A 27,360-nucleotide genomic window follows, 5' to 3' on the forward strand; every position below is an offset into this window, starting at 1 on the left:
TGTGTAAATGCCATAAATATTTTTAATGTCATTTGAACTTCATTCTTATCCTTTAAATGCCATATATTTTACTTTAAAACAATACTTTGTACTCATGACACAAATGCATTTTGTTCATCATCTACAGAAATTTTTGTGTTCATTGTTGTAGTGTGATATTTTTTCATCTGTTGATTTCCTAATAATCACTCTTAATTTATCAGGTGAAACTTAGCATTAAAAGATAATGCCCTAATGCCCTCAGATATAGTGTGTTCACTTAGGTGTGACTTTCATTTTCCCCCCATGGTAAATTAGGGTTTTTTTTTTCTTTTTAGGTTTTTGCAAGGCAGATGGGGTTAAGTGGCTTGCCCAAGGCCACACAACTAGGTAATTAAATTTCTGAGGCCAGATTTGAACTCAGGTACTCCTGACTCCTGGGCCAATGCTCTATCCACTACACCACCTAGCCGCCGTAAATTAGTTTTTAAAGAAGAGGTTTGAGATGGAGATAAAGTTTGCCATTTAACAACAAATTTTTTTTTTCTGATTAATGCATTCTTATTAATAAAAGAATTGTTAATGATATCTGTAATGACAAAGAAATGAAGGCTACATAGAGTGTTGTAATGAAATAATATGGACTGAGAATTTAGAGGCTTAAATTCTGATCCCAAATATCTTACTTCATATAAATCATAATCCATCTGAATCTAAGTAGGTTACTTACTTATCTGTAAGTAAAAAAGTTTAAATTTATTTACAGTATGCAGAAGGCTTTTTTCTCACAACCTTATGATAATACTGTTATCCCCATTTTGCAAATGAGACACAAAGGTAACTTCTTTCCCTGTCTTGTACTCTTTTCTACTCTTAGTAATTGTGTAAGGCTTAGAGTTGCCTATTTGAAAAGTAGTACCTTTTGATTTTTTTTAGAATGAAAGCTTTAAAAATTAAAAGTGTTTAAATTATATACTTTTCAGAAATAAGTGCATTCATTTATAATAGTATTTTGCTATGATACTTTTTTAAGCTGTCAAAAAACAAAGGTAGGACCCTGCTCCAACATCCCAGTTGACTCTAGTAAAGATGCTAGACTATGATTGACTCTGATTGTTTAAAGATTAAGGTGATAAGTGGGCTACTAAAAGTATTTCCACTCTAATATTTAGTGGCTTGAGCAGCAGCATTTATTCTTATGAAGTAAGGTATAGACAATTTCCAAGGAATCTCTTGTAAGCATGATCAGCAATTACCAAGTCTGTTCACATCAATCCAGGTGGACTAGCTCACTGTCAACATTAGAGACAAAGCAACAATTTCCAATGATAATCAAACATATTGATGCTGTGCATGCCACAGCAACAACTCTAGTGTACACTACTAATCATATGATGACCAGGTTGTTAATGGGGTTGCTTTGAATATCTTGCTGACGGGGAATTCCTGAAGTATATAAGAGCCTACAAATTAAGAGAGTCCTTTCTCAGAAGAGTAATGACAAAGAAAAATAAGAGGCAGCTGCTTGAGAAACGTTCCATAATGACAAAGCTCCAAATATAAAGTTAGCTTTGCTACCAGGTATTGGCTGCTATCATGATGCTATATGACCTGCTGCAACTCAAGATGAGTGATATCAACATATTGCAGAATAGCATTTTAGTAGATGTAGTAGTTATTCTCTGTGTTTGAAGAGGATCATGTTGTCATAGTCAAGGTGACATGACCTGCATGTTATGTTTGTATAGTGAAAGGAGTGTTGTGCAAGAACATCCTTCTCCCTTTTTTATAGTCTTTTAACCCCTTGACCTGATTTGACAGGCAACAGGATTTTCTTGTGATGTCTGGATGCTGCAGGATTCCTTGACTTTATGATGAATGTGATTTCCTCCTATATCAGTGAGGCACTTACAGTACTCTAGCAACGATGGACGTAACACCAATATGGTGAATTTTGGCTACATCTTTGTGACACCATGGTATAACTAACCTGTCTCCTGATAAGCTAATTATCAATAAGGAGATTGAACTGCTCTTTGTACTCAGCCCTATAACCATACTTCCCCTGGAACCCAAAGACTTTGGTTTCCTGGAAGCTGCCAGCAGGTCATGGGAATAATGCTGCCAGATTGGTAGCTGGCATCATTTATTGTTGGAACCATAGGTCTGATAGTTTTTGAATCTCTGACTTTTCATAATTAATGAAAACGTTCTTGACAGTGCTTTCACTCTAGTCTGTCTTGCACCAGTCCAAGAATTTCTTCTAGCAGTACAATATGAATGCCCCCAAGATATACCAGATGTGTGTCAGGATTTTTGTTTAAGAAAATGCTGCTTGGATAAAAATTTAGTTAAAGAATAGAACTCTCCTATGATTACCTTGTTGAATATTGAGATAGAACCGAAAACTGAAAAAGGTAATTCAGAAGTCTGAATCTATACAGTGGAGAATTAGATTCAGACTGGAATATCCTGTGAGACATATTAGAGAAGAGTAAGGGGCCTAAGTCATCTTATCTGAACTTCTCACTGGGGACATAACCTACTTTGTATTTTGCTACATAGGCTATGTTCTGTAGTGACCAAGTGTAGTTCATTCAAACCAAAAAAATAATTGATTAGATGTATAATTTCTTCACTGGCTGCCTAAAGACAAAAAAAATGCATGATTATCCTGAAATCATGAATATAAAGTACCAGCACCTCTTGGATCAAAGCAAAAATCCCCGTGGAATAAAACAACAAAAACATTAGCTTAGCCAGGGCTAAGGCTACCACTAATATGAAACCTTTTCTGATCACCCAATTACTAACTAGTACCTTCCTTCTTGCAACTTATCTCAATAAATTCAGCTTGCACAAATTTCACATTTGAATATGTATATATTGCTTTCATATGTGGAAGAAAAGTTTTTTGAAGGCAATATAAAGCACATAGTGGAAGGTAAAAGATGCTTAGTTTACTGATAATAGGAAATAAAGAAAATATATTAACTAAGTTGTCCATAGAAGAGACAGTCTTCCTGATGCTGTTATCAGTGCTATCAAGAAAGACTCTGGTGTCAGGGAGCCATGGGATTAAAGTGGTTTTCTCTAATTACAGGGGTTACTATTAGAGGACCATCTAAAGCAAACAGCAGCTACTTAATGGTGTTTGTAGTAACATCCTAGAGATCATTGCCCATCATCTGGATAATAACACTGACTTTGATATCACCAACATCCATAATAATGGTTAGTCCATGCATGATAGATACAGTTATCAGTCAAGAGTCTATCACTTGCAACTTTGAAGCTATTGTATGAGAGGCACAGTATATACATCAGTGCATTCAGAAAAAAAATTTCAAGGCCACAGATCTCTTTGTGCAAGAGACCCCACAATGAGCCAGCATCTGGGATCTATACACTAATGTCTCCTTCATTCATTCTGTTTGCAGGGCAGGCATAATTAATTGGTATTGAGGTAACTAAAAGACCTGGATCTGTCTTACTGGGGCACTTTTTTCCTGTATATTTTTAACACTATTTTTCAATAACCTCCAGTTTTCTTAAATGGAAAAAAAAAATCACAAAAATTCAAAGTGTTAGGTTGATATACATTTTAAAAATGGAATATTTCTTTCATATTTCAGGAAAAATTTTAATTCTTAGTAAAGATTTATAATTTCAATGTCATTAATTTGTATTTAATACTCTGAACTGCTAGACTTGTTTTCTTTTTTGTCATTCTTTTTATTTTGCATCTAAAGTATATTTTCTATATTTCCTATTATCAGTAAACTAACCATCTTTTAGCTTCCACTATGTGCTTTGTATTTCCTTCAAAAAACTTTTCTTCATAAGAAAGCAATGTATATATGTTATAAATATGAAATGTTTACAAACTGAATTTGTTGGGATAAGTTGCAAGAAAGGAGGTACTAGTTAGTAATTGGGTCTGAAAAAGGTTTCCTATAAGTGGTAGCCTTAGCCCTTGCTAAGCTATATTTTTGTTGTTTTATTCCACAGGTGCTTTTGTTTTTGATCCCAGAGGTGCTAGTACTTTATAATCTGAGGAATCACATAGTTGTACCAGTGTTTTAGGAATATCACTTTGATATCCATGTAGAGTATAGAAGGACAAGGGAAGAGTCAAGGAAGGGAAACTAATTAAAAATTTTATGTTATTTGGATTTGGCAGTTATGTACTATATCCCCTTCTCTACTCTTCAGTCCAGTCAACTGGCTTTCTCTTTGTTTCTCACACATGATGCTCAATCTCCTGTCTCCCATGTCTGTCTACCATTCCTGGAATGCTTTCCCTTTTTCTTTCTGCCTCAGGGAACCCCTGCCATCCTTAATGATACAATTTAGTCACCACCTTGTCCATGAAGCCTCACCTTATCTCCTTAGTTGCTGATAGACCATAGGTGGAGCAGTGGATAGAGTACTGGGCCTGGAGTCAGGAATATGTGAGTTTACATCTGTCTGTTCTCAGTTACTATTTTTGTGATCTTAGACAAGTCACTATATCTCTGTTGCCTCAATTTCCTCAGTTATAAGTCCTTGTCTCCTCTAGAGACTAGAATTTCATCTTCCTCTCTCCAGGTCTTTTTTATTTATTGTTTGCTTAATCCTAGTGCTTACTACAGCATTTGACTTTAGAGTTAATAGAAAAAGAAGTGAAAAAAATAGAATAGAGGCTCCAAGTGCTAAAAGGCAAAAGAAAGATTTACTTAATATGGGGAGAATAGAAAGCAAAGAAACAAAATTGTAATGTAGGGTTGTTAGCAGGGTTTGTTTGTTTTATCAAAATAGGAGATTTTAACTTGCATTTAGGGAGAGGGGAAATGGTTAGTGGAAAGAGAATTGTATATGTAAGTGCTGGATGAGATATAACTGACAATACTGCTTGAAGGAGGTGGAAAGGAATGGAATTAAGAAGATTGGATAATCTGGTAAGGATGGGAGAAAAAGAAGGGCAAGAGAAGATACAGGAAAAGAAATAAGAAAAGAGATGTGCTAAGTTTAAGGACAGATGATCTCCATCAGAAATGGGGGAAAAGGAAGGTAGACAGGTTACTGGAGATATTTAGTAAAAGTGTGGGATAATGTCTTTGTAGAACTTTGTACTAAGGAATCAACAAGCAAAGAATTAAGGCCAAGCAAAACTTAAAAGACAATTGATTTGGAGTTACAAAGAGGAAGAGAATAGTTTTAGTAGGTTTTTAATGGAGGTAGATGAGATAGGAAGAATTGGGGTTATGGAATTTTGGAATTGAATTGAGTTCATTGTGCAATCTGACGTTAGATTTAATTATATGCACAGAAAAACCATTGTCCAGGGTATGATATATTATTTGGTAATAATTATTTGCTTTTAGGGCTGATTAACAAATACATATTTTTTTTTAGACTATGCAGATGAACTATTCCCAGAATTTAATAGAAGGGGAAGCAAATAGGACCAGTTGCAGTTGGAAAATTTTCTAGTGCTTTTAAGGCTTCCTAGTTTCTCACTGAAGTGAAAATGACGCGATGCATAGTGGAAATAAGAGGCTGTATGATTTTACCAACAAAGATTTCTCAAAACAGTATGTATGTCTAGAAAAGGGGTTTAGAAAGAGATTATATATTGAAAGAAAGACATAAATAACATAAAGTCAGCCATGTTCCATTGGTACCTATAAAATGTCATGAAATTTAGAACAAGAAATCCAAAATATTGGAGCCCCCATTATAATGGATTTATGGAAATACTTAAATAAGGTTCATTTAGACTGAAAACGATGAAATATGCTTCATTCAAAGAATTTCTTGGTTGTGGTATGATACCAATTAGTGTGAGATCACAGATCCATGAATGGTAGCCAAACAAGGTAAAAGGCTTATGCTTTTGGGTGATTGAAATGTGAGAATCATAGAAAGACATTAGAGTTAAGATGTTCAGATAATTCTAAGGTCAGGGTTGTGAGTTGTCAGAAATTTGAATATTTAAATCACTGAGGAAAATGGTAAGAAATGATTAAAGTAAAAACCAAAGAATGATGCATATGGAAGAGCATGGATTTGCATTGTGTGGTGTCAACAAGGATGAGAAGAATATTGGGATAAATAGATTAAATGAATATTGAAAAAGATTGAGTGATAATAGCAGAACTGTCTCTCTTACTTGGAAGGAATCCATTGAAAGCAGTATTTTGACTGAAGGAAATGGTGTTTTTTTTAACCTAGATAGTAGTGATTGCATTCATATAATTAGGAAGAACAGACATTCCAGGATCTTTTTCAGCTTACTTAATAAAGATTAGATTTTTTCTTAAGGGCATTCATTCATTTATTCAAGCAAACATTTATTAAGTTTTTATAATTTGAAAAATTAGGCTTTGATAGAAATACAAATTATTTGTAGTTAGATCTCTGTGTTTTATTCACTGAAGAGTAGAGGAGATGAGGCATATATATATATTGTTTTTTATATATATATGTATATATATATATATACTAATAGTGAGGTTTTAAAAATGAAATGCATAATAGCTAACATTTATGTTGTGCTTTATGCTTTACAAAGCACTACCTTCAGCACTTAATTTTTGAACTTTTTTCTTTATTTTTTAAATTTAGTATTTAATTTTTCCCCAGTTATATATAGAAATAATTTTTCACATTGATTTTTAAAACTGTGTTTCAAATTCTCTTTCATCCTCCTGCCCACCCCTCAAAGTAAGAAATTTGGAAATAGGTTATAAATATATAGTCATGCAAAACACTGCCACAATAGTCATTGTTGTGAAAGAAAATAGTCCTCCCAACAAAATTTTTAAGAAAAATAAAGTAAAAAAAAGTATGCTTCAGTCTATACTCAGAGAGCATGAACATCTTTCCATCTAGAAATATGAACAATTCAATATCATTAAGTCACTTATGAGTTCCTTTTCCTGTTTGGTTGTTTTATTTATTTATTTATTTTGTTATGATTAAGTTTTCCCTTCAACTCTGATCTTTTTATTGAGAAAGTTTGAAAGCCCCCATTCTCCTGAATAAAGAGAATTATATTGGTTCAGTTGTTCCCAAGGCCTGCTGGGTAGTTGATTTTTGTTGTAATTCAAGCTCTTTTGTATTTCAGACTATCAGTTTTGTAAGCCCTTTAACATAGAAGCTGCTAAACTTGTGTTTTTCTGACTGTGGCTTCATGATGCTTGAATTGTTTCTTTTTAGATGCTTATAATATTTTATCCTTGACTTGGAAGCTCTGTAATTTAGCTTTAATATTCCTGGTAGTTTTCATTTTGGGATCGTTTTCAGGAAGTTATTGGTAGAGGATTCTTTCAATTTCTATTTTGCCCTCTGGTTCAGGGCAGTTTTTGTTGATTTCTTGAAATACAGTGTTTAAGCTCTTATTTTTTTTATCATGGCTTTTAAAAGGTGGTCCAGTAATTTTTAAATTATCTCTCCTGGGTGTATTTTCTAGCCCATTTGTTTTTCCAGTGAGATATTTCACATTGTCTTTTTTTTTTAATCTTTTGATTTTGTTATTTTCTGATTTCTCATAAAATCATTTTCAATTGCTTAATTCTTAACATTTTAGTAATTATTTTCTTCAGTGAACTTTTTTTTTATTTAGCTGGTTTTACCTTTTTTTTTTTTTTTAGATTTTTGCAAGGCAAATGGGGGTTAAGTGGCTTGCCCAAGGCCACACAGCTAGGTCATTATTAAGTGTCTGAGACTGGATTTGAACCCAGGTACTCCTGACTCCAAGGCCAGTGCTTTATCCACTACACCACCTAGCCGCACCTTGGTTTTACCTTTTTTTAAAAAAAATTAATTTATTCATTTTGAATTTTACAATTTTCCCCCTAATCTCACTTTCCTCCCCCCACCTCCACAGAAGGCAATCTGTTAGTCTTTACATTGTTTCCATGGAATACATTGAGCTCAGTTGAATGTGATGAGAGAGAAATCATGTCAAGATTTTTCAATCATTTTCAAGAAGAAAAATAAAGTATAAGAGATAGCAAAATTACATAATAAGATAATATGATTTGTTTTTGTTTTTTTTTAAATTAAAGGTAATAGTCTTTGGTCTTTGTTCAAACTCCACATTTCTTTCTCTGGATACAGATGGTGTTCTCCATTGCAGATATCTGAAAATTGTGCCTGATTGTTGCATTGATGGAATGAGCAAGTCCATTAAGGTTTATCATCACCCCCATGTTGCTGTTAGAGTATACAGTGGTCTTCTGGTTCTGCTCATCTCACTCAACATCAGTTCATGCAAACCCTTCCAGGCTTCCCTGAATTCCCATCCCTCTTGGTTTCTAATAGAACAGTAGTGTTCCATCAAATACATATACCACAGTTTATTAAGCCATTCCCCAGGACATTTCACTTGATTTCCAATACTTTGCCACCACAAACAGGGCTGCTATGAATATTTTTATGCAAGTGATGTTTTTACCCTTTTTCATATTCTCATCAGGATATAGATCCAGTAGTGGTATTGCTGGATCAAAGGGTATGCACATTTTTGTTGCCCTTTGGGCATAATGCCAAATTACTCTCCAGAAAGATTGGATAAGTTCACAGTTCCACCAACAATGTAATAGTGTCCCAGATTTCCCACATCCCTTCTCATTGTTCTTTCTGGTCATATTGGCCAGTTTGAGAGGTGTGAGGTGGTACCTCAGAGATGTTTTAATTTGCATTTCTCTGATAAGTAGTGATTTAGAGCAATTTTTCATATGACTATGGATTGCTTTGATGTCCTCATCTGTGAATTGCCTTTGCATATATGTTGACCATTTGTCAGTTGGGGAATAGCTTGTTTTTTTGAAAATTGACTCAGTTCTTTGTATATTTTAGAAATGAGTCCTTTGTCAGAAATACTAGTTGTAAAATTTTTTCCCCCCAATTTACTATGTTTCCCAGTTTTACTTTTTATGGGTTTTTTCTTGAGCAAATTTTTGAGTCTCTTTTTCCATTTGGTCAGTTCTGCTTTTTAAAATATTCTTCTCATTGACATTTTTTTTAAAGGCTTTAATGCTTTTATTATCGTGAATGGTTCAGCCCTGCTCCCGTTCCCATCCCACCTGATACTGTTCCTTCTGACTGCTCCCAAGAGACATTCTGAAACTCATCTGAGTTTAGGTGTCATCATTTCTCATTAGGGAAGGGAAAGAAAGTCTGAAAATATTCTCTGGGAAACAAGCGTGACAAGAGATTTGGTAGCAAGATTGAGTCTAGAAAAATTTTTTATTTTGGAAACAGGAAAATGCTTGGTAACAATTTTCAAACAAATACTTTAAAACATAATTTTAGTTATGTATTATACTAAAGAAGTCCTATTCTTGAAGACGGAGACAGGATTGAGAGTATGGGAAGAGACAAAGAAAAGGGGGACAAAGTGCGGAGAGTCAGCAAACCTAGTTTAAGTGTCCATGCCAAGGTTGGTGTCCCAGAATGAAGCTGGGAAAACATCACTGACAGCTGTTAGATCTGGACTATGCTTGAATTGGATTACATTATGCTGTGAAGGAAGGTGTCAACCTCTTTATCAGTCCCAGAACCCTTTCCCACAGTAAAAACTTACAAAAATCCAATAAATGATACCATGTGAGATCTAGATATACCGATTGAGCTTTAACATGAAAAAGAAAACATTTAACTAATCTTTCCTTGAAACAGTTAGTGACTAGGACAAGAGAGATTTCACAGACACAAAAAAATTTGAGCTTGCACTCTAAGCAGGAATCAAGTGCCAGAGCATTTTTTCAAGGTTAAGGCTTCATCATGTTCAGCCTGAGGTCCCAGTCAGTTTCAAACTGTCTGTAATCTACTTGCTCCAGAAAAGCTTTTCTTTGAGCATATCACTCTTATCTTTGAATATGGATAATCAGTTCTTCACCCATGCCCTCCTCTTCCTTGAAGGTTTCCCATTCCAGTTTGAATTTCTCTAGGGTGGTCTTCTGTTTCTTGACTCCAGTTTTCCTCAAAAGGTGTCCATGTCCCTTGTTATTTTCAGCCAGAGCCTATTGGAAATATTTAAGGATGTGAAAGGAACACTGGACTGTGACTTTTCTTTCTCATTCTGCTTCAAAAAAGATTTGACCTCATTTGATGCTACATCCATTTCCTTATTCACCCTGGAAATCCCTAAACTCCAATATCACATTCTTGTTGCTCTACTCTGTCACCATCTCTGGCCTGTTTGCTGCCACCCCACAAATTGCAGCTAAGCTCCTCCCCTCAGCCACTTCAGCTTCATTTGACATAGTTTGGTTTTTAAGGTTTTATTTTTCTTCAATATTTTATTTGTGTCTCATTTAATCAAATTATTGACTTATTTTTCAAGATTTTTGTTACATCTCATTTCTTTTACCAATTTTTCCTCTGCCTTTCTTCAGTTTCAAGATACTTTTTTGAACTATTTCAAGGCCTGAGACAAATCCATATATATTTGGAGGTTAGATGTAGGAGCTCTGACTTTGTTATCTTCTTCTGAGTTTGTTTTGATCTTCCTTGTCATTGTAGTAACTTTCTATGGTTGGGTTTTTTCCATTGTTTGCTCATTTTCCCATTATGTAACTTGATCTTTATTCTTCATTACAGTAGAGCTCTACTTGCAGAGTGGGGGCAGGGGAAATGTTTTTGTGCCATGTTTGTAGGGCTTTTTATGCAGCTGTTTTCAGAGATTCTTCTGGGTACCTTCAAGTTTTCAGTTATTCCAAGGTGGTATGATCTAAGGAGAGGTGCTTATTAATCTCCTGTCCTGTGCTCTGATCTGTAAGATATGTGAGGAGTGTCTGAGCTCCCCTGTAGCAGCAGTAAACTCTGATGTGCTACTGCCCCTCCTTTCAGTGGGACTGGGACCCAGAACTAGATCCCAAATCAAAGCATGGGCAAAACAACAGAATATTGCCTTAGGGATATCAAAGAGACCCTGTAATTTCTTTCTGGCCAGTTGTTTGACCTACCTACTATCTGCTGGCTGAGAACTCTGGAAGCAGCATTAAGTGCTGGTTCAGTTGTTTCCAAGGTCTGCTACTAGTTTTCTGGGGCCAGGTCTGGGTTGTTAAGGCCTGCGCTGGACTGTGTTTCACTCTCACCCAGGTGGGACAGACCTTTCCCATTGACCTCAGTTGTCTTTGGTGTCTGTGGGCTGAGAGGCCTGGAAATCACCATCGGTTCTACTGATGCAGTTACCCTGCTACCAGTTTTTGGGTTGCTGGGGACTGGTCTGTGCTTGCTCAGCTGTGCTGCATTCCTCTCCCACCCTTGTACAAAAGACCTTTCCTGCTGATCTTCTAAATTGTTTTGCTCCATGTTTTTTTGAGTTATAATTTGAGTCTATAATTTGTTAGAATCATTATTTAAATGTACTTGGAGGGTTTAGGGGAAGAGTGCGGTGGGTGCCTGCCATTATTCCACCATCTTGACGCTGCCCCCCTTTCACTGTCTTTATATACAAGATGTACAAATTTTTTTGAGGCTTCAGTGGCACTTCTCTTCCCTCTCTTTGATCAGTTCTCATTATTTTAATTAATATTATGTGGCAACTTATAATTTTATTCCTTCCATTCCAAACTCGCTCCACAACTCCATTCCTACATTCCGACTGCCTATGATGCATCTTTGCTGAATATCCTAGAAAAATCTCAAACTCACAGAATCACAAAATTTAAAGGAATCTCTCAGAAATCAGATAGTTTAATCTATTTTGAACAGGAATTTCCTGTTCAAAAAGAAAATATTATTTTTATGCCTGCCCTTTCACCCTTCTTTGGATATGCTATAACTTAATGAATTCTATAAAATATGGTTTTCAGAACTGAATACATGGAATTGTTTTTATGTTGTGATCTGGAGAAAAGTATAATGGCACTGTCTTCTGTTACTTATTTTACCTAATATATGGATTTCTATTTTTGGCACAATTTATATTGAGCTTTTAGTTCAGCAAGAATCCCAAATTTCTAGTTCTAAATTGGCATTGCTGCAGTCATAGTACATGGAGAAAACAAAATTAGTTCTTAATAGAAAAAAACTTTTTTGAATGACTGGTTACAGGTTTAACAGCCATTTAAGAGTAATCTTCAAATGTTCAGTTTAGTTTGAGGGGCAAAAAAGAAGAGAACTCTAGATGGCTTAATTAATCAGCCAGTATTAAGTACTGTAGATAAAAATGAATACCCTCTGGCAGTCTGTTATAGAAAACAATATCTATAGCTATATTTATGAAAAAGTAAATTTTGGAGTGGGAAGCAGGAAAGTTTTCATGGAGGCAGTGGCACTTGAACTGAATTTCAAAGGAAGCTAGAGATTTTAAGACTTAGAAGTGACTTGGTAGAGCATTTTGGGATAAGGATAGCAGAAGTATGTACTGTCTATGTCTAAGAAACAAACATGAACCAAAAAAGTGAGTAAAAGTATACAGAATAGGGGTGGAGCCAAGATGACTGCGTGAAAGTGCCATTTCACAGGACCTCCAACCCCCCAAACCCCTAAAAAACAAAGGATGGTTCTAGCCAAAATTTAGAGGAACAGAACCCATAAAAAGAGAGTTATCCATTTTCCCAGTCCAAGATTACTTAGAAATTCCACAGGAAAGGTGTGTTTCACCAGGACTGGGAATTGAAAGAAAAGCTGTGGTGCAGCCCAAGCTAGCCCAGCTCAGCCTGGCGCAGCCCAGAGATCACCAGCAACAGCTTGAAGGGGCGGTGGGAGAACTCTGCACCTGGATGAGTGTGGAGTGAGGAGCATCTACCTCAGAACCTGCAGCGAGAATCAGGAGAAAGCAGCCTGCACCCCCAGAGATGGTAAGGGAAGTCTGCAGAGATTTCTCTGCTTTCCCTGGGGTAGAACTCTGCTGTTTGCCTACACTCAGACCCAGGTTGCAGTTTGGGCCTCCATACTAAAAAACCAAGCTGGATCTTTCCTTATAGCTCCAGGGCAGAGGGTAGTGCTATGGTCATCTACATTTCAAAGCACGGGCTAGAGAGCATAAGACCTTGGAGAAATAAAGGTCCCAGTGTGGTGTCCCCCCCACCCCCACCCCCCAAAAAAAAACCAACCACAAAGACTTGGAAGTTCTGTAATTTAGTCTTGGGCTGAGGAAATGAGTAACCAACAGAAAAAGAAGAATCTGACCATAGAGAATTACTTTAGTCCCATGGAAAATCAAAACACATACTCAGATGATGACAAAATTGAAGCTTTTGTATCCAAAACCTGCAAGAGAAATATAAAATGGGCTCAGTCTATGGATGATCTCAAAAAAAGACTTTGAAAAGCAATTAAGGGAGGTGGAGGGAAAATTGGGAGCAGAAATGAGAGCAATGCAGAAAAGTCATGAAAACCAAATCAATAGCTTGGTGAAAGATATACAAAAAAATACTGAAGAAAATAATATGTTAAAAAACCAGTTTAGGCCTAATGAAAAAAAGCAAAAGGCAAAGGAGGAGAAAAATGCCTTAAAAAGCAGAATTGGCCAGCTGGAAAAGGAGATAACAAAGCTCTCTGAAGTAAATAACTCCTTCAAATGCAAAATGGAACTAAAGGAAGCTGATGACTTTGAAAGAAAGCAGGAAGAAATAAAACTCTTCCAAAAAAAGCCAAAAATTAGAAGAAAATGTGAAATATCTCATTGGAAAAGATCCAGAGGAAATAATTAAAAAATTATTGGGCTATCTGAAAGCCACGACCAGGAGAAGAGCCTACACTTCATTTTTCAAGAAAAAATACAGCAAAATTGCCCTGAGATCCTAGAAGCTGAGCGCAAAAAATAAATTGAGAGAATTTACCAGTCATCTCCTGAAAGAGATCCCAAAAGAAAACTTTACAGGAATATTATAGCCAAATCCCCAAACTCCCAAATCAAAGGGAAAATTCTAAAAGCTGCCAGAAGCCAACAATTCGACTACTTTGGCTCCATAGTCAGGATTACACAGAATCTAGCAGCATCTAAATTAAGGGCTCGTAGGGATTGGAATATGATATTCTGGAAGATAAAAGATCTTGGTTTACAACTGAGAATCAACTGCCCAGCAAAACTGAACATTTTCTTTCACAGGAAAAGATGGATTTTCAATGTAACAGGGGACTTTCAAACTTTCCTATTGAGATGACCAGAGCTGAACAGAAAAGTTGATCTCCAAGTACAGTACTCTGGTGAACCATAGAGGGAGTGGAAAAGTGGAACTAACTATGAGGAACTTGATGATGTTGAACTGTTTGTATTTCTGTTTGGGAAGAAGATATTGATAACTCATATGAACTTGCTCATTTATAAGAGTTGTTAGAAGGAGCATATATAGACAGGATATAGGAAGGAGTGGAATATAATAGCATGATGTGGTAAAGGGATGGAGTCAGTGGGTGATGGGGGAAAGTACTGGGAGGAAGGAAAAGGAGATGAGGATGAAGCTAAGAGATTTCACATAAGAGTCAAGAAAAAGCTTTTTCAATGGAGTGGAGTGGGGGAAGGCAAGGGAGAATGAGTGAGCCTTCATTTTCATCAGAAGTGGCTCAGGGAGGAAATGACATACACACTTAATAGGGTAATAAATTCTGTCTTGCCCTGGAAAAGGATGGGAGGAAAGGGTTGGGATGAAGGGGAATGGGGGGTGGGAAGAGAGGAATAGGTGATAGAAGAGAGGGAAGATTGAGGGATAGGGTACTCAGATTGAACACACTTTTGGACAGGGCCAGGATGAAAGGAGAGAGAGAATCGAATAAATGAGAGTGGGGAGAAATAGAGTGGAGGTACAGCTAGTAGTAGCAACTGAGGGAAATCTGGTGGACTTAGGATAAAGAAAGCAACTCACCCCAGAGACATAGCCATTGGAATCTGAACACAGACCAAAGTACAAGTTTCTCTCTTGGTTTCTCATCTTCTTGGGGGGCGGGTATGTTTATTCTTATATTTACTCATATCATTCAGTTTACATCAATGTATGGCAGGAAAACAATGTAGAGACTATCAGACTTCCTTCTGGGGGCGGGAATTGTAGAATTCAGAGCCTTGTAAAAAATGATGGGTACATATTACTATTATATATAATTGGAAAACAATGATGGGTACATATTATTATTATATATAATTGGAAAACAAGTAAAATGTTAAAATGTTAAAAAAAATGAATATACAGAATACTTGGAAAGGACCCCAAGAGCTCGATTATAACAGATTTTAGTTTTGTTTAGATGTTTAGTTTTTGCTAGATGTCACAATAAGCACTGGTCCTGGAGTCAGGAGGATTTGAGCTCAAATTTGATTTCAGGTGCTTGATACTTGCTAGCTTAGCTGTGTGACCTGGGGCAAGTCACTTTACCCCATTTCCCCTCACCCCAAAAGAAAACAATGTTTTTGTGGTGTTTTTTACACCCATATTTACCACTGTATCTCTCTCCAGTCCCCTCCTTGCCATTCCTTGTGGAGAATAAAAAAAGAAAGGGGAAAAAGCTGATGAGTGAATCTATTCGAAAAGTTTTGCGCACTGTTCCACATTCCTGGTTCCCTACAGGGCTTTAAATGCCCAACAGAGCTATTTGGATGAATAAAAGGTGGTGAACCTTGGTGAGTAGAAAGATTATCTATCATACCTTCAACTAAAAGAGAGAAGTTCAGAAGAATGAAGTCTTTGGAGAGAAAGGTAATGAGTTTTCTGGTGGAGTAATATGTTAGTCAAGACTTCTGTTTATTATCTGAAAGCTATTTTGCAAAGCATCACAGGGGACTCATTTAAAAATCATATAAGCATAGGAATTAGAACTTTCAGACAATAAAATAATTTTGATCTTCAAGTACATTATAATATTGTTCAGGAGTCCACTTTGTTTTTTAGTGTTCATTCTGTTAAGGACAATTGGTTTCATAATCTTACAGTTTTGTCAAGTTTTGTTTCACCTAATATTAAATGACCTATCTTTAGAATTTTTAGTCAGGGTTTATTAAAAGGCACTTTTGGTTGTGATTTCTGTTTTTCTTAAACCCTTGTTAAAATATTTATAATCTATTAACAGAATGCTTTTATCTAAATCATAATTTTTAATAAACTTGGTAGTATTTTTTCCATTTAAATTTCACTTAATCTACATTTTGATTAAATATATGGGAAAAATCCCTTCCTATTTTTACAAATGAAATATATAAAGTTTTTTGTGTATATAGAAATTTAACCTTTATCAAATAATAGCATACTTGGTAAATATGTAAGGAAAATAAAGCATGCTTTTGATGATGAACCAGAAAGAAATATAGAGGAAGGTGTTGGAATATTATAAGCTATATCATCTCATAAAATAATGGAAAAGAGATGAGCAGAAAGCAAATCTACAGAGAGTATTACATGCATGGAACTGAATCAGATAATCCTTAGATCACTTGCAGATAAAACCATTAAGAATGATAACAAAAAAAGAATTAAGATAAGTTGGACCCTCAGACCTTATTATAGTGATCTTTTCTCAAGTGATGACTTTGGAAGCATATTTGGACTTTACTTAGTAAACTTGAATTATAGCATCAATTAAGAGAAAGAAGAAAAAAGAATGACTGTAATAGCCAACTAAATATAGAAACAATCTTGGTGGTGACAATTTTACAGAGATTACAGAGATTTTCAGAATATTTGAAAGAGGAAAAGATTCCCAAAGAATGGAAATATCTAATAAGAATTTTGTTGTATATACATTGGGGACATCTTGGATGAAAGCATGTGAAGGCCGGCGCAACAGACATCCAGAGTGCTGGCTTCCTATTGTCGGATAAATAATCGCTGAATCTTTTTTTTTTCATATTTTTCATATTTGTACTAATTGTGGCTAAATTAGTACATATTAGGACTAATTGACCTATCAAATAAATCTCTTCTAGTTCTGGATATTTATATAGAAGAATGCTTCTAAGATCCCTCAGAAATATGAATTATTGATTTTTTTAATGCATTTATTCTATAGGATAAAATATAGTCTTAGTGGATTCATCATTTTATATTTAACTTAAAATTTTGCAAGATTCTATGATATGATCATTGAAATCACTTTTCTCAGTGCTGTAGGAAGTTTTGATATCAAGCATAATCTAAAACTAAAATTGAGTCAACAAGCCAAAACCATTTTTAAAAACCATTGTGTGCCAAGCATTGTGTCATGTACTGGGTATGCAATCTTTGTTCCTGATCTTACCTTATATTGGGGAGACAATATTCACATATAAGTATGGACAGAAAAAAAAGTAAATTCAGGGTCAGGGTAGTTAGGAAAGTAGTATTCTATCAGTTTGGATCAGGAAAAGTTGACCCTTGCAGAGGGATTCTGGAAGATGAAGTTGAGGAGCATGTATATTATGTTCGGTGTTAGGGTATGGAGTTGGGATATAAAAAACATTAATTGAGGAGAAGAAGCTAGTCCTATACTGTGTATTATAGGAAGGATGATAATCACTTAATGTTCAAAAGTGTCATGAAAGATATAATGTGAATAATATAAGTTAACAAATTCACAGTTGATCCTGGAAGAAATTGGTTAAACAATAGAAAAGTAAATTAGATGAACATAATATATTGTCCTTATGACATGCTTCTGAATCATCAGCCCATTAAGTTCATCAGTGGGTATGTGGGTGAATGGCTGACACAGAAATCAAGATGCTAATAATTAGGTAGAATCATTGTTTTAGTGCCTATTTTCTGTTAACATCATTTTAGAACCTTAGATTCAAAGACAAGTCCCTAACCTCAAGTAGTTTCCCTTCTTTTGGAGAAATAGATATATGTGTTTTTTTGAGGTAATCAAAAAAAAGTATATCTGAAAAGTGGTTCATTCATGATTGGAATCTTCAAAAAAAACCCAAACAGTTAATAATTTTAAGAATCAGGGAAGTAAAGAATGCCTCCTAGGCATGGAGGATAACCAGTGTGAAAAAACAGTGACTTTGGTTAAAGCATTGTGAGTAATAGAATACCAATATACCTGTACCATAGAGTCTAGGAGTAATGTGAGGGGAGTAATATCTAAGGTTAAAAGGATAGATTGAGCCTGGGTTTTGAAGGGCTTTAAATGCCAAATAGGTTTTATTTCATCCTGAAAGTAATAAGATGCACTGGAATTTACTGAATAGGAGAGTGACATAGTCACTCCTGCACTTTAGATAAATCACTTTCACAGTTGTATGAAAAATGAACTAAAGAGTGATGAAAACTTGAGGTAAGGAGTTCAATTAGAAGACATTGTATGGGTAAGAATAACATTAGGACAAATAAGAGGTAATGAGTGCCCAAAATAAAGTGTTAACTGAATGGATAGAATGACAAGAGTGAAAAGCTAGAGAACACTGTGGAGATAAAAAGATTTGTCTCCTAATTGGATAAGAGGTGTAAGAGTGAGAATAAGAAGTCTAAGATGACACTAAGCCTGAATAACTAAAAAAGTAGTAGTTCCCTTGATAGAAATTGGGATATTTGGAGAGACAGCATCTAGTCTTACAGTAATATGACTTAGGATTCAGGAAAATTTGGGTTCTTTTCCTACCTCTTGACACATACTGTTACTTTTGTGCAAGTCAACCTTTTGTTGCCCTCTCAGCAACTCTCTAAAAACCTTAAGTTGGAGAGCCCAGGCCAGTCTGAATTAGTGAATTTCCTCAACAGTAATTCTTTAAAACCAATAAAATGATAGGTCCAATTTCCACCCACCCCTCAACATCCCCTAAACTAGCAAGGTCAGAAGGGTGGTGGGCAGCAGATTGATAATATAGGTTTGTGTGGGGTTTTTTGGGGTTTGGTTTTTTGTTTTTTTTTTTTAGGTTTTTGCAAGGCAATAGGGTTAAGTCACTTGCCCAAGGCCACACTTAGGTAATTATTAAGTGTCTGAGGCCAGATTTGAACTCAGGTACTCCTGACTCCTTAGCCAGTTCTCTATCCACTGTGTCACCTAGCCACCCCGATAATATAGTTTAACTGAGAAAACTGTACAATTTAGACTCAGTTAAAGTATATACAGACATCATTGGGAAGACAGATAACAGGATAATAGACTTCTGTGTGTTATGATATTCCAATATAGAAAAAATAACCTAGGATATGCATAACCTTTAAATGATGTAGATTTGTCAGCAAGAATGCAAGCTGAAATAGCATATTAGGACCCCCTACAGAGTAGAAAGAACTATGAGATTTTCTAGTGCATTTGCTGTTTTTTTCTTGGGGAATTTGTGAAAAGAACTGGGCAAGAATTCATACAGGCTAAGAAGGTTTGGATGGATTGTTATTGTACCTGTGAAGGGATAAATCTGTGCCAATGACTTCTTAAATTCATTTAAGAATAAACATATTTGATATTAAATAAAATGAGTCACAATTCTTTTTTGGTAGTTCTTTATTTAGTAAATTATTTGAGGATAGAAAACAGGATCACAACCTTACAATTGAAAAGGACCTCAGAGAGCATAAGAAGATTTCCACTTCAATAAAACATAACAATTATTTGTCCAGCCTTTAACATAGATAGATCCAATGAGGAAGTATCTGATATCTTCTAAATCAAGAATAACTTCTTAAGTGCCTGCTATGTGCTAAGCATACTGCTAAATGCTAAAAATACAAAAACAAAATTTAAAAGAAATTTGCATTTTAAAAAATAATACTCTATTTTTTCTCAATTTTACATAAAGAATCTGTAGCATTCATTTGAGTTTCAAAATTTCTCCCTTATCTCTACCCCCCCGAGACAGTTAAGCAATTTGATATAAATTATACATGTTCATTTATGTTGTGAAAGAAGGAAGAAAAGCACACACAAAAAAAACTGCAGAAAACAAAAAATAGTATGTTTCAATCCAACTCCTTTGATTCTTTCTCTGGAGGTGGATAACATTTTTTGTCTTGAGTCCTTTGGAACTGTCATGAATCAATGTATTACTGGCAATAGCTTTCATTCCTAGTTGGTTATAATGTTCTTCTGATTCTGCTCACTTCACTTTGTATCACTTCATGTAAATCTTTCCAGGTTTTTCCTGAAATGCACCTGCTCATTTCTTAGTAGTATTCCATTCCAATCACCTACTACTTGTTTAGCAATTCCCCAATTGATGCCAGTGCTATAAATATTTTGTACAAATAGATTCTTTCTTCCCCCCCCCCCACTACCCCTTTCTTTAAATCTCTTGGGATATAGATCTATTAGTGTGATATTGCAACTTCACCAACAATACATTTAGTGTCCCAATTTTCCCACATCCTTTCCAACATTTTTTTTGTCATATTGATGGGTATGAGGTATTGTATTGTTTTTACATTTCTTTAATCAGTTGTGTTATAGAACATTTTTTTCATATGACATATAACTTTGATATTTTTCTTCTGAAAACTGCCTGTTAATGTCCTTTGCTCATTTATCACTTGAGAATGACTTGTAATCTTGTATGTTTGAATCATTTCTCTCTATATTTGAGAAATAAGGCCTTTATTAGCTTACTATAAAAAGGGTTTCATAGATTTCTACTTTCCTTTCTAATCTTAGTTGCACTGGTTTTGGTTGTACAAAAACTTAAATTTAAAATAATCAAAATTGTCCATTTTATATATCATAATGTTCACTATCTCTTATTTTTCCTAAATCCTTCTCTTAATTTCAATTTCATTAATCTTTTCTTTGATTTTTCAGGAATTCAACTTTGGTTTTTTGATTCGGTTTTTAAAATTCTTTTCTAGCTTTTAATTATATGCTTTATTTATTAATCTTTTCTTTATTTTATTGATGTATTTAGAAATAGGCATTTTCCCCTAAGTATTGCTTTAGCTGCATCTCATGAATTTTGTTATCTTGTCTCAACTGTTGTCATTCTTGTAAATGAAATTATTGATTGTTTTCTATGATTTCTTCTTTAGGATTAGATTATTTAATTTCCATTTAATTTTTAATCTATCTTTTCATGGCTCTTTATTAACTGTAATTTTTATTGCATCCTGATCTGAAGTGGATTCATCTAATATTTCATTTGTATGTTTCAATGTAAGGTCAGTTTTTATGTAGATCCCATGTACTGTTCAGAAAAAGGTTCATTCCTTTCTATTATCAGTTTTCTCCAGAGATCTATCATACCTAACTTCTAAAATTCTATTAATCTCCTTCACTTCTTTGTTGTTTATTTTGTGTTTAGAGTAGTCTAGTTCTGAGAGGGGAAAGTTGAGGTCTCCCAGTATTATAGTTTACTGTCTATTTCCTTTTATAAACTTATTTAACTTTAGAAATTTGGATGTTATATCATTGGTATATATGTTTATTAATGATATTACTTCATTGTCTATGGTACTTTTAGCAAGATGTAGTTTCCTTGTCTCTTTCAATTAGAGCTATATTTTGCTTTTGCTTTCCCTGTGAACAGAGTTGCTATGCCTACTTTTTTTCATTCAGATGAAATATTAATAGATTATGCACCAGCTTTTTAACTTTTTACTCTTTTACCTTTTCTCTGTGTATCACTGCTTCAAATATATCTCTTGTAAACCACATAGTATAGCATTCTTGGTTTTAATTCACTCTTCAATCTGCTTCTATTTTTATGGGTGAGTTCATCCCATTTTAATTCATATTTATGATTACTAACAGTGCATTTCCCTCCATCTCATTATTTTCTCTCTCTTTCCACCCGTTCCCTCCTCACCAGTGTTTGCTTCTGATTACCTCCTCCTTCAATTTGCCTCTCTTTTATTAGCTCACCTCCTTTTCTTGTGCCCCCCCCACACACACACACACTTTTCTGTATGGCAAGATAGATTTTTTTTATACCAAACTGAATATGTTGGTCTCTGTTTGTCATGACTCCACTGTGTATTAGGTTCAAGCAAAATTCTTTCTTTCTCCTTCCCTCCATCGTAATAGATGAACAGCCTCTTCATGTGACATTCTTTCACCATATTCTACCTCTCTAATCTCTTCCTTCACAGTGAAATTCTCTTTCTGACTTCTTGATTAGGATTTTATATCATCTCATTAAAGTCATTTCATCTCTGCAGCCTTTGTCTATGTGTCTTTGTGTTCTCCATCTAAAATGTCCTAAGAGAGATAGTTATATTGTTTTTTCTTTACTTTTTATGCTTCTTTTGAGTCTTGTATTTGAAAATTGAATTTTCTGTTAAGCTTTGACCTTTTCATCAGATATGTTTGAAAGTTCCCTATTTCATTGAATGTTCATTTTTTTTTCTCTGAAAAATTAGGCTCATTTTTGCTGGAGAGTTTTTTTGTTGTAATCCAAGCTCTTTTGCCTTTTGGAATATCATATTCTAAGCTCCTCCAATCCTTTAATTCAGAAACCTCTAAAACCTGTGTGTGATCCTGACTATGGCTCCTTGGTATTTGAATTGTTTGTTTCTTACTGCTTTCAATATTTTCTCCTTAGTCTGAGAGTTCTAGAATTTGACTATAATATTTCTAGGAGTTTTCATTTTGCTATCTCTTTTAGGAGTGATTGGTAGATCCTTTTAATTACTATTTTAATTTCGTATCAGGAGAGTTTTCTTTGATAATTTCTTGAAAGATGATGTTTAGACCACTGACTTACTGTGATGGGGCCTCCTTGTTTGTTGGTTCACCTGCTTCACTGGCATCACATGGTTTGGCTGGACCTGGTACTCCGAGTCCATGGGGTCTGGTAGTTTGCCTGCAGTGTGGAGCCTCTGAACCTGACTGGTGTGGCATCCTGCACCAGGACTGGAGGCCTCACAGTTGCCAGTTGTGCCTCTGGACTGTTGAGCTGATCTGTACTGGGGCTAGGGGTCTCCCACTGGCTTGCCTAGACACTGCATTGGAATGTGTTCTTGTTTTCCTCAAGTAAGAAAGACCTTTACTGTAGTTCTTCTAAGTTATCTTGGACTGGAAAATTTAGAATTTGTCACCTCAAAATTCATTTTGAGGTGCAAGATTAAATGTATTTCAAGAGGAATTGGGCTCATACTTATGCGTTTTCTCCACCATCTTGTCCCTTCCTCTAGAATTTCATTCTTAAGAGCTTTATATATCTTCTAGACTGACTTCTGTAGCAGGGTGTTAGTTAACTTGTTTTGAAAATAGATTTTTTTTAAATAAATATATTTTCAAATAATTTTTGTTCTTTTCCAAGCTTGTGTATTTTATTTTATGCATTTTAAAATTCTGACAAAGCATTTATGAACTTTCTCAGACTATCAAAGGGTTCAGTAAGTTCCAATAAGTTTTAGTCTTTGGGTAAAAGGATACTACCTGAATTTTCACTGAACCCTATGAAACGTGCCATTTAAATTTTTAGGGTACCAATTATGCTTTTCTTACTTTTCCTCTCCCCACCAGGAATAGTTGGTTGCTTTCTCCCAGTCTTCCTTTCTTTTTGCCTTTTAAAAAAATGCACTGCAACTATTTCCTCCTTACTGGTGAATATGATATCCAGGATATAATATTGCCCTTTTTATTTCCTATATTTTTTGTAGGGCAGAATTATGATTGTCAGCACAAATAATTATTACCTCTTTTGCTTTTGGTAGAGAGAAAGATCTATCTAATTGATCTCCAAATCTGGCCAAGTGGTCTATGATGTATTATTATTGCTCTTTTTCTTGTTCCCTTAATCGTTAACCAAATATTTTCTAAATGATTCCCACTGTGGTTCCTGGATATTCTTATATAAGTCTATCTTCTAAATATCTGATGCTACTATTAATCCTCTTTAATTGATGTGTTTTGTTTCTTTTGAATAGAGAGGAATTTATTAAAAGATTTTTAGAACCCATTATTGACACTGGGAATCATATTGGCTAAAGTCCAGTAATTCTGTTTAATTGAGATCTGGTTATTGGTACATTAGATAATATTTATTTATATCATATTCCTTACATATTTGCAGTTGGAGAAGATATTATTGGGAAGTATTGTTATAACTGTTAATTTACTATTCTTTACACTAAAAATTCTGCATTCCAGTGATATTTATACAAAATATTTATCTCCATAAGAAATTATTTATCCGCCTTTAGAAAATTATTGCATTCATCTGTTAAATTAGTTCTATTTACTGATTGAAAAGCATTGCTAATAGACATTTTTTAAAATTATATATACTTTTGAATGTAACTATTTTCTTGAAAGTTATCTAGTATGAATAAAACTGAACAAAAAGTATTAACTTTATCAAATATTGGTATGTATTTTCAGTTTTTATTTTTAACAATATTTTTTTATTTTGTAGAATTGCAGAATTTCAGTCTAGAAGAGTTATTTCCTTTGTATTTCCTAAACTAGTCATTTATTTTTCAAAAGTGGTGATGTGCAATGGCTAGGTATCTAACATGATTTCATAGAAAGAAAAGGTATGCTTGAGATTGTGCATTTAAGATACAAATATTCTGTAGAATAATTATTGTATCCTTTTCAACAATAGAAAAGAAAGCATTTCTGACATCTATAGAATTTCTACATTTACAATTCTTAGAATCAGAACAAATAGGACTTGTAGTAAATTTGTGAATGTTCTCCAGCAATAAAATAATTGTATCATTGATAAAAATCACTCTTTAGACGTTAAAAATTTAATTTTAAAATCTCTTTTCAGTTTTGGAAAGATATTGTAGATGATAATGAAGTACGAGATCTCATTTCTGACAAAAACAAATCTCAAGGTGAGTTAGCAAGTTTCAAGTAAATAAATATTTTTTCTTTAATCAGTAGGAAAATTCATATCTAAAATTAACATTTTTCTGTCACAGAAAATACATCAAGAGAATGGATTTGGGAATCTTTATTTCATCCACCTCGCAAGCTGGGCATTAATGATATTGAAGGACAGCGAGTACTTCAAATAGCAGTGATTTTGCGAAATCTTTCCTTTGAGGAAGGCAATGTTAAACTTTTGGCAGCTAATCGTACTTGTCTTCGTTTCCTATTACTCTCTGCTCATAGTCATTTTATTTCTTTAAGGCAGTTGGGACTTGACACATTAGGAAACATTGCAGCAGAGGTAAGGACAATTAGAATGAAGGAAAAATAATCATTCATTAATTCATTCATTCATTCACTTATTTATTTACTGGTTCTGGGTTTTTAACTTGATATTTGATTTTAAAGATGTATTAATATTCCTTGCTTAAAATTCATGAAGGAAAGGCAGGAGGAAAAGGGAATAAAAAATTTTGCTCTCAGAAGGAAGTTTTACTAAGGATATTTTAAGTATATGATGTTTTTATGAATGGCATTTCCATTTTAACAATTATATATTTTAGTGCTACCACTTAACAAATTTTAAGCATTGTTTTGGCCTGTATTCTGAATAAGACTAGGTAAAAGATGGAAGAGGAAATACATAATTTACTTGAGGACTTGTTTGTTTTTCCAGCTTCTTTTGGATCCTGTTGATTTCAAAACTACTCATCTAATGTTTCATACTGTTACAAAATGCTTAATGTCAAGAGATAGATTTTTAAAAATGAGAGGTAAATACCTATTTATATACTTAATCAATTTTTTAAAATCATAAATTTGTTTCTGCTTTATAAAAAATATTTATGTGTTTTTCAGGAATGGAAATTTTGGGAAATCTTTGCAAAGCAGAAGATAATGGTGTTTTAATCTGTGAATATGTGGATCAGGAATCTTACAAAGAGATCATTTGTCATCTCACTTTGCCTGATGTACTACTTGTAATTTCAACACTTGAGGTGCTATATATGCTCACAGAAATGGGAGATGTTGCTTGCACGAAAATTGCAAAAGTGGAAAAGAGCATAGGTAAGTTTGAATCTCAGACACACAAATTGATTTTGTTTTTGGCATAATAATATTTATCTTGGCAGAAATATTAGAAAAATCACATTACTTTGAATTTAATTGGGTGTTGGGGGAAAGGAGGTAATATTAATCTTCTTAGAGACCTGTTTCCATTGCAGTAATTATGACCTAGATTACCTAAATGGGTAAGTATCGTAGGCTCATGCATAGGCTTCTTCTTTGAAATTTGAACATAACAACATAACATAACTAATCCTCTCCTCTCCCCTCCCCTCCCCTCCCCTCCCCTCCCCTCCCCTCCCCTGCCCTGCCCTCCCCTCCCCTCCCCTCCCCTCCCCTCCCCTGCCCTCCCCTCCCCTCCCCTCCCCTCCCCTCCCCTCCCCTGCCCTCCCCTCCCCTCCCCTCCCCTCCCCTCCCCTGCCCTCCCCTCCCCTCCCCTCCCTTCCCCTCCCCTCCCCTCCCCTCCCTTCCCCTCCCCTCCCCTCCCCTCCCCTTTTCTTACTGGATAGAGATTTGGAATTGATAAACGTATTTCAGGAATCCCATTCCTATATTTCATAAACCCCAAGAAAATGAGACAAAAAATAGAGGTTCTACACATAGCAAAACTACAGTAGTAGGGGGAACAAATTTAGAAACAAATTGGGAATGACTGAAACAAACATTGGCATTTGAATATAATGATAATAATAACAAACTACTATTATTACTCTAAAAATGATGACTATGACCCAATACATTGAAGAACATAAGAAAGCTTTCTGAACTAATAAAGACTGAAGTAAGCAGAATCAGTAGAATGATATATACAACTGCAGTAATATAATGAAACAATATTCCTGCCAGCAGAGTTGGAAAATTAAGGAAACTGAGAACATTTAGTCATTTTGTTTTTCATTTGACCTATTTTTCTTTGTTAATAGAGGTGGGTCAGAAAAAGGGAAAAAATAATAATTATAAATTTTTTTGATAACTTAAAACATTGACAATCTTGATGTTATCCCTATTTGGGATGGGGTGGTTATCATTCTTAAATGTTATTTACAAACATCTCTGACCAACCCCTATATATTTGTACTTAATGTCATCTGTATCTCCTCCTGTAGATTCCATAAACCTTCTCCATCATCAACCTCTCCACTGTCAACTAGTTCCTTTCTCCCTTCCTTGAGAAATACAATCTTCCCTTTATTTAAAAAACTGCTTCTAGATCAACTTTTTCAGAGTGAAACTTCTTGAAAAAGTTTATATTCACTTTCCCTACTTTAAACCTACTCCTCAGTCCTTTGCAATCAGTTTTATTACTTTATCACTCAACTGAATCTGCCTCCTACAAAGCTTCCAGTGATCTTTTAGTTAACAAATTTGATATTTTTCTCTTAAGTCTTTAGCCTTCTTGATCTGTTTCCTTCATTTGAAAAAGAATACTCAACTGGGATTCAGGAATACCTAAATTCAAATCCTGATTCAGACAATTACCAGCAGTGTGACTCTGGGCAAGTCACTTAACTTCTGCCTCAACTTTATAAAATGATTAGTGACTTCTGTGGTTATGAACTTAAAATGAGATAATATTTGTAAAGCACTTTGCATACCTCAAAGTACTATGTGAGTGTTACTGCTGCTGCTGCTGCTGCTGCTGCTGCT

At 34.7% G+C, this 27,360-nt stretch overlaps 1 protein-coding gene across 3 annotated transcripts in view; it reads left to right on the forward strand.

Moving 5' to 3' along the window:
* ARID2 (AT-rich interaction domain 2) overlaps nucleotides 1–27,360 on the forward strand; it is a 244,139-nt gene that overhangs the window by 154,538 nt on the left and 62,241 nt on the right. For all 3 annotated transcript variants that reach the window (XM_074194881.1, XM_074194883.1, XM_074194882.1), the window contains 4 exons: nucleotides 24,542–24,608; nucleotides 24,696–24,946; nucleotides 25,322–25,418; nucleotides 25,504–25,713. In XM_074194881.1, the coding sequence (XP_074050982.1) occupies nucleotides 24,542–24,608; nucleotides 24,696–24,946; nucleotides 25,322–25,418; nucleotides 25,504–25,713 (625 nt within the window). The remainder of the gene's footprint in view (nucleotides 1–24,541; nucleotides 24,609–24,695; nucleotides 24,947–25,321; nucleotides 25,419–25,503; nucleotides 25,714–27,360) is intronic.

This window comes from Macrotis lagotis, chromosome 7, assembly GCF_037893015.1.
Source record: "Macrotis lagotis isolate mMagLag1 chromosome 7, bilby.v1.9.chrom.fasta, whole genome shotgun sequence".
Lineage (NCBI taxonomy): Eukaryota > Metazoa > Chordata > Mammalia > Peramelemorphia > Peramelidae > Macrotis > Macrotis lagotis.